Source organism: Phalacrocorax carbo, chromosome 5 (assembly GCF_963921805.1).
Source record: "Phalacrocorax carbo chromosome 5, bPhaCar2.1, whole genome shotgun sequence".
NCBI lineage: Eukaryota > Metazoa > Chordata > Aves > Suliformes > Phalacrocoracidae > Phalacrocorax > Phalacrocorax carbo.
The window spans coordinates 54008666-54016605 of NC_087517.1; the positions used below are offsets into that span (position 1 = coordinate 54008666).

General features: G+C 52.7%; 1 protein-coding gene across 1 annotated transcript; it reads right to left on the reverse strand.

Annotated features, from left to right (window-relative positions):
• Positions 1 to 5041: 5041 nt before the first annotated feature.
• Positions 5042 to 6718, reverse strand: ASCL2 (achaete-scute family bHLH transcription factor 2). The gene is made up of 2 exons (XM_064453331.1): positions 5946 to 6718; positions 5042 to 5836 (listed from the first exon to the last, which is right to left on the reverse strand). The coding sequence occupies exon 1, from the start codon at positions 6482 to 6484 to the stop codon at positions 5957 to 5959; it is 528 nt and encodes a 175-aa protein (XP_064309401.1). The 5' UTR covers positions 6485 to 6718; the 3' UTR covers positions 5042 to 5836; positions 5946 to 5956.
• Positions 6719 to 7940: the final 1222 nt, after the last annotated feature.

Below are 7940 nucleotides of genomic sequence, written 5' to 3' on the forward strand. Positions count from 1 at the left end.
TCACTTACAAATTGGTCATTCTTTTGGCAGTGACTTTAACAGAAAATTTCCCTTGGGGCTATCGTGCCTCCCTCTGTTGGTTTTTCTTTGCCTTTAAAAAAAAAAAAACAAAAACAAACAACTTAAAAAGCAAGCACAATTTACTGTGTCTGGTGACTGGATAACTATTGTACTGCAGGCTTTAAGTGGTGGGGCTGAGGCCAGGAGATGAAAGGAGATCAAGAGGGGAGAGGACTGAGGCTTCTCCAGCAGCAAGGTGGATGCTCGTAGGTCAAAGCTTGAAGAACTGCCCTGGTCCCTGCAGCCAAACAATTGTCTTACCAGAAGTTTCTCCTTTTCTGCTGTTCATACTCTAGTCTTACTAACATCTACCCATAAACAGAAGCATCTATAGAGTTAGGGGTGGGGTGGGTGGGTGTCATAGCCTAATACTTGAAGTCATTTCTCTGTGCTTCTTGCCTTCTGTGCACTATGCCTTCTACTGCTGACCGCTTTCTTGCACTTGTTTCTCACTTTCATTTCCATGTTCTTCTACAAGATTGTTTATTTCTTCTCTATTGTAAAACAACACTGATAACTTGGGCAGATATTAAATGTCTGTCTTGTCTTGGGGTTTTTCCCAAGACAAGTGTGTGGATGCTGGTGTTGGAGCCTACCAGCTGGCTAGGGTTTCTCTGAGGACCTCTCTCCTGCCTCACCTGTATGTAGCACAGCCACGTTAGGACCTGTGTGGGTCACTTTGCTTATCCTTTTGCCACCTTGTTGTGCCCTGGGACAAAAGAGTGGTGACAACAGGAGGGGGCAGGCAGCACTCTGTTCATATCAGGATTAATAAATCCTCATTTTCCGCAATGATCTCTGTCTCAAGGCTCTTAAGAACAGGGGAGAATCTCCAGTTAAAACACAGCAGAAATTCCAGTCTCTGCTTTTCCCACACTTTCCCTAAGCTAAGGATGCTGATGTTTCCCCACTTGAGGATGGTGACAGCAGAGGTGCAAAGCAGCCCCTCTTACTGGGAAGTACTTTAGCTATGCCACTTCTCCCTTCCTTGTACGAGCTTTAGCCTCTTCCTCAGTAGATCTATATTGTGGGAAAATAATGGATGGAGTAAATTAGTTGGCTATAACAGACTGAGCGCTGGTAAGTATAAAACCTCTCTGTGCCCTCAGACTTAGGTACAGGAGCATCCACTCACTTCTCCAAAGACGAAGTCCCAGGGACTGGCTTGAGAAGACCTGTGGTGAGGTCCTGGCAGAACTCCTCTGTTCATGAGTGCCAGGGGATGCACAGAGCTGAAAAGGAGCTGGGGGTTCATGGTGTCCCCAGGATTTTAAGTCATTTGTTATACTGCCTGATAGCCTCTTAAGAGTGCAACGTTAACTTGTGATTACAGCTGGTGCTGCTTTAATACTCTTTTTCCCATTACTCTCAGGTATGCCTTCATATCGTACTTTGTTGATGATAGTTTCTGGGAAGAAAACCGAACCCTTGCTGGCTGATGCCCAAACTGGGCAAAGCCAGGCCAGCTCTGCCTGCTGTTGACTGTGCAAGGGCTGCCCTTCATTCTTAACTACACACACTCCCAGGCTGCTGGCCCACATCCAATCCAGATAAGGAATGACTGAAAATTGTTACTGTTAGCCGTCTATTCTGTGACCTGCATGAAAAGAGTGAAATGACCTCAGGACTAGTCTTAGCACACAGCTGTCTGCCCACAAACCATGGCAGGCAAAAAGCCTTGGGACGTACACCAAAGGCTGGCAAGACCAGTATTTTCCTGGCGGCTGCTTCCAACAGATGGGAGGGGAGGCAGAAGCTCGCCTCACTGCCTGCTGCGCTTGGTGTGTAACAAGATCTTTACAAGGTGTTAATGTAAAAGTGAGTCCTTATAAATGGAAACCAACCACTGGCCATTCTCTGCAGGACAACCTGTAGTAGAGCTGATATTTGCTGGTGATGCCATGTGGTGGTAGGAACAGCAGAAATCCCTCTGCCATTGGACTCTTGTCTCTCAATGTGGTCTGAGACAGGAATCTCCTGGAGACCCCTGCAGTGCCGGGGTTCTGAGGCAGCCGCTTGTCCTGCAAGAAGGACCAGCAATGCCATCCTGCCATGGAGATGCTGCAGGGTACCCGTGTGCCAGCTTCCTGGTGCTTCTCACGGTGTGCAAGCCTTCAAGCAGAAGGCATAGCCCTTTCCTACAAAACTACTTTTCTAATAACATGTGAACAAATTTGGAAGGAGTGTAGCCATGGAACTGAACCTGGGGCTGGCCACAAACGGTGACAGCATCATTTAAACACTACAGTGCAATAATGCATGGTTCAATGCTGTGCTTCCTGGCACCCTCGGCTTGCTGCAGCTTTTTTTTTTTTTCTTAATTCTCAGAATTCCTCAGCGTATTTATTCTGCTTGAATCTGACTCTCCTGCAGACCTCAGCTTAGGGCTGGGTTTGTGTCTTCCCAGGGAGCTGGAGTTTCCATTTTAGGCACTGAATTTCTAGCTATACATCTAAAGAGAAACGATGTGCTCATCAGAGACATTCCCCATCCCTGCCACAAGTGTTTCAGGTAGCAGTTTAGGCAGGCACCCAGGCTTCCTGGAAGCCCCCACAACAGCCCTTGGTTAATGGCAGCTAACCCAGACTCTGAAAGTCCCACTGTCATGTGGAGGTGGCTACTCCAGGCAGGGGAAGCACCTGGCTGAGAAGGCAGATCTGGTGTGGTGTCTTGCTGCTTGGAGGGGACTTTCGTGGTCAGAGGGCTTTCATCTCCAAGTCTTTGCTCTAGCACTATTTTGCATAAATGGAGCAAAGCGGTCTAGGTGTGAGCTTTTATAGCCAGGAATCTTCTCAGTTTGGTCCAAACACTCTTCAGGTGGCTGCAGTTGAAGAGAACAGGAGTGAGCCAGGCTGGCCAAAGGTACCAGCTGTCTTTGCAACTGCCAAAGAACCTACCTTGCATCCTCCCTAACGCTCTCTTAAAAGGGCAGAACAATTCAATAACTTTCTCTCTGGTGCAGCCTCTTTAGCAGCTTGATCTGAGAATCTGCTAGTGACTTGTCACCATGGCTGAGGAAAGAGTCCCTCTGTCCATCTTGCGTTTCTAAATCAGGCATACATCCTTCTCCCTGCACTCTTTCCCCTCAAGTGTTTGGAGGACTCATGACCACCTTGATTTTTTTAAAAGTAAATTGTACATTCCTGATTTCCCCCCCTATTTATTTTCTACTGAAACGCTGACTGACAGCATTAAGGTAGCTTTTGATGCTGACCAAGCTCTCTCTCCCCCCTCACCCCCTCAATATTAAGTGAAAACTGTTCTCAGCTCATTTCTTGCCAATACAGTTACAGTTGATTCTGCTTTAATGTTGCTGCAACAGTATCTTGGGTGATCTGATGAACCTAGTAATAAGGCTGGGAGTTACTCAACTAAGAGCTAAATATTGCTTTTGGAAATATGAAAATGGCCAGTGCTGCTACGGAAGGAAAACAAACACTCTGACAAGCAGTAGTAAAACTCTCTAAACAAATGCGTTCTGCCATCACGGGACGCTTGTGCAGATAAATGCAGCAGTCCTGTTTTTTCCTAAATTGCTTGGAAAAGATGGCATGCTGTTGTTTTAGGCTGAGAATAAGTATGTGGGAATCTGCATGGGTTTATGCCTGACTGAATTTTTGGAGGTCATCCATGACAATAAAGCCCCTAAACTCCAACTGGGGAAAGGTACCATGCTAACCCACCCCACCCACCCTATCTGCTGCTGCCGCCAAGTGTAGCAGATCACTTAACACCCAGGTCAGCTCACACTCCTACCGATGGGGCTGTTGAAGAGTCATGCAGGGCAAAATCTTTGCAAGCAATTTACCAAGAACTTCAATTTCCAGGGCCTTTCAAAGGGCATGTTTATTAGAGCAACTTTGGGGAATGAACTTGAAGCACAGTAATCATTGATCTTGCTTGCAGACTCCTAAATGGTACTTGCTGTCAGAGCCTGCGTTTTCCCATGGGTTGTTGATTTTGGTTTTTTTTTTTTTTTTTCTCTTTTCAAATGGAATAATGGAATCATATATGTGGAATACTCTTACAGATCTAGATTACAGAGCACACAGTCGGGACTGTGTGATCATACTCCTGAAAACTTCTACCTTCCCAGCACTAACACAGCCAAGAGATTACACACACAGTCCCTGCAAAGTAGGTCAATTTTAATAACCCTTTCTGTTTTGTGTTTGCTCACTGTATTCTAGAGGCTGGTCCATTTTGCTCCATGCAACTAGTAGCATTCGCTAGAGCTATTTAAGGGAAGTAACCTCTGCTGTAGTTTTTCATGCCATCATCGCTGTGTTTTGTTTCACAGCAATGTTTTACTTTGGCTCACCTGCACTGAAGCAGGCCTTCAGCGTGAGTGCAAAAGTAATGGACAGAGCTTAGGAGTCTGACAATAGTTTCTAAGGAGCAATTAATGTTTGCTTATTGCTTTTAGATAAAGTACATGTACAAGCAGCTGAAGTTAGAGGAGGACAGAGTAGGACACTTAGTTATGTATAAGGGTTTTAAATGACAACACTGTTCTCAGAGATGCGGCTCACCTGAATAAAGGCACCCCAACCTAACTCCTCAACGTAGGTGCCAGGACAAACCAACTTCAGATACCCACTCCCCTTCACCTTCCCGTGACTCTCCCATCGCTGCCAGCAAGGGCAGCGCAGCCTGCGGCACCTTCTGCGTGCCCTGGAAAGGAGTTACCAGGGCTGAACCTGCCCCATCTCCCACATGCATCCGCCTCCCCGTACATCAGCTCTGGAGTACTTGCACCAAGTGTAAAGTTCATAAAATTTGAATGGGGAGGGGGAAAAAAAGGAAGCCTGGAGGTTTTGCTGTGCTGCTCCTTATTCCCTTCTGCACATGAAGCCTGGTCCAGGAGAACTGCCTCTCTGCTGTACCGCTCATTAGTCCCCTCTCCCACCTGCTCAGACAGAAGTTACCTTGGGCATTTCTGGCAAACACATGCACCTTACAGCCCTGAAGTCATTTATAAATAGATTTTTATTTATAAAGTCAATTTACATAAAATATGATACTCTCTTAAAAACTGCATATGTACAACTTAAGAAATCCTAGCAAGTGCATACAAAAATGCCTTCAATACATTTTTTTTAAAAAAAAAACTTCAGTTTTCAGAGCAGTGGACCTTCACACCAGGCAAACTTGGACACCACGTTAAGACACAACGTAACTTTACAGTCTTTTACTAAAGTGTTTGGAGAGAAAAAAACCCCATCTTTTTATCTAAACTTGTGTATGTTCCCAAAACATTCTAGCTGGCAGTGTTCAAGAACAACGGAATAGGACTTGCTAAAAATAGACCCATCTCCTCACCCCTTTTCTCTAAGGTTTCTTGTACAAAAATAAGTCTTCATACACCAGTGTTCCCACAGGCCGTTCAAGTTATATGTAAAATAGAATCTGACATGATAAAAAAGTTCCCTCCCCCTCCAGAAACAAGGAAGCATCAAGAGTTTTTCTTTTCTTTTCCACCCCTCCGAAGCAGCCGCGGCGGGAAGCGGGGTCTCTCGGGCCTCCTCTCCGCCGGCAGCTCCCGGCGGGCAGGTGGAGCCGCCGCCGCCCCGGCGCAGGTACCGGAGCCCCGCCGGTTACGCCATTGCACTTCCCGCTGCCCGAAGACGACGGGTGAACCCGGCGAGGGCAGCAGCCAGCGGCGCCCCGCCGGGGCGGGGGGGGGCCGGCAAGTGTTTTTGTGGGGAGGGGGGTCGCCGTGCCGGCTTTCTGCGGAGAGCGAGGGCGCTGAGGTACTACTGCAGGCTGAGCGCGGCTGCGGAGAGATGCGCAGAGAGCTCCGGTGGGTACGCGCCCCGCTCCCCCGAGCGCCGGCGCACGGGGAGGCGGCCCCCTCCTCCCCCCCACCGCCGCTGCCCCCTCACCTCCCGCCGGGTCAGTAGCTCCCGAGCCAGCTGGTGAAGTCCAGCAGCTCCCGCTCCTCGGGGCTGAGCGCCGCGTCGTAGCCGCTCTCCTCGGAAGAGCAAGGCGAGCCGGGCACGGAGGAGGCGAAGGAGGGCGACGCGGAGGAGTAGCCGCCGCCGCCGCCGCCTTCCCCGACGGCCGCCCGCCCGCGGCCGTCGGGGAAGGCGGCGGCGGCGGCGTCGTGCTCGTCGAGGAGCCGCTGCAAGGCGCGGATGTACTCGACGGCGGAGCGGAGCGTCTCCACCTTGCTCATCTTCTTGCTGGCGGCGCCGTGCGGGACGTGCTGGCGGAGGGCGGCGAAGCCCATGTTGACCAGCCGCACGCGGTTGCGCTCCCGCTCGTTACGGCGGGCCACGGCGGCCGCCGCCGCCGCCGCCCCGGTGCTCGGCAGGGCGGCGAAGGCCAGGCGGCGCTTGCAGCGCAGCAGCTCGGGGGAGGCGGGCCGACGGCGGCCGCGGGGGGCGGCGGGGGGCAGCGGCGGCAGCGCCGCGCCGTTCATCGCCGGGCGGCCACGGCGGCGGCGGGCGCAAAGCGCGCGAGAAAACAAAAAGATTTATTTTTTAAGAAAAACTAAATTTAAAGGGTGGGGGGAAAAAAAAAATAATAAGGAAAGCGGGGGGTGGGCAGCGCGGGGGTGTTTATCCCCGCCACCGCTCCGCGACTCTGCGGCGGGCGCCGCCGCCGGACGCCCCTTATCAACGCGCCGCCGCCGCCGCTCGCGAGCCCCCGCCGGCCGCACGCGCCGCGCACGCCGCGCCACGCGCGCCCGCCGCACCCCCTCGACACCCGCCCTGCCCCCGCGCGCGCGCCCCCGCCCCCGCGCGCGCCCGGCGCGTGGCGCCGCCCGCTCCGGGCAGGGCCCGGCGTTCTCCCCCTGCCCCCGCGGGACGGGGGTGCGCGCCCGCCCCTGCCCGCCCCTGCCCGGCCCTGCCCGGCCCGCCTGCTGCGGCCCTTCCCTTTGCCCGCCGCTTCTGCCTTTATTTTTTTAATAATGTACTCTACTTTTTATTATTATTCGGGGGAGGGGCTCCCCTTTGGCCCCGCCTCCCCTCCCGCACACCGGCGCGGGCACGCACAAGCAGCCGGGGGTCCCTCTGTCCCCGGGGTGCGGTGCCAGCCCCCGTGTCCTGTCCCCTCAAATATGGCATGCCCCGCCCCGCGCCCCCCCCCCCCCCCCCCCAAACCGGGCACCCCGTGGGTGGCGGGGCCAGGGAAGTCGGCGCCCCCGGGAGCGGGCGGCCCCGCGGCGCGGTGGCTGGAAGCAGCCCTGCCATCAAACGCCGGGGCCGGAGCGGTGCGGGCACCTGGCTGCCGGCTGGCGTTTGTTTTGCAAAGCGAAGGGATGCACCGGGACTCTGCTTTGTTACGTGTACAAAAAAATAATAAAACTTTATAGCAGCTGCGTGAGACATCTTAAAAAGGCTGTTCTCCGCACGCCTGCTTTTCAGGCTTACATGACAGTTTCAATGATAAAGGCACAGAGAGGAGAAAAACGCAAAGCTTTTGTGGCTCAGGGGCTGCGCCCGGGCTTCACTTTGCTGTGACATCGAGCAAACCTTGCTCCCAGCTCCAGGGAGGAGAGCAGCAGGGTAAGGTACTTTCAAATAGCTGAATTTAATGGACAGGGCAAAGGAGCTGTTTCTCGGTATCCCGGGAGCTTGTGGTGAGAAATAACTTGCGTTTGTTTTGCTAAGTAAGCAGGGTGGATGGAGGGGGTGCCACATGTACCCATTGCCCAGGGGCTGCAGTCCACTCCTGGCTTCGGCACGGCTGTCCTCAGGGCTTTGCTCTAGCCCAGCCTTTAAAAAAAAAAAAAAGCCCCAAAAGACCCCGTGTGATGCTAAAACATCTGCAACAGACCCTTTCACTGGCTTCAGTGGGGTCAGCCCTGGCCCCTTCTGCCTTGCCTCCGGTGCCAGCTGCCAAGCTGGTGCTCGTGCAGCCCCTCCTCAGTG

Bases quoted from the DNA above. Each gene is read 5' to 3' on its own strand.
- ASCL2 (XM_064453331.1), bottom strand. From the start codon at position 6,484: ATGAACGGCGCGGCGCTGCCGCCGCTGCCCCCCGCCGCCCCCCGCGGC.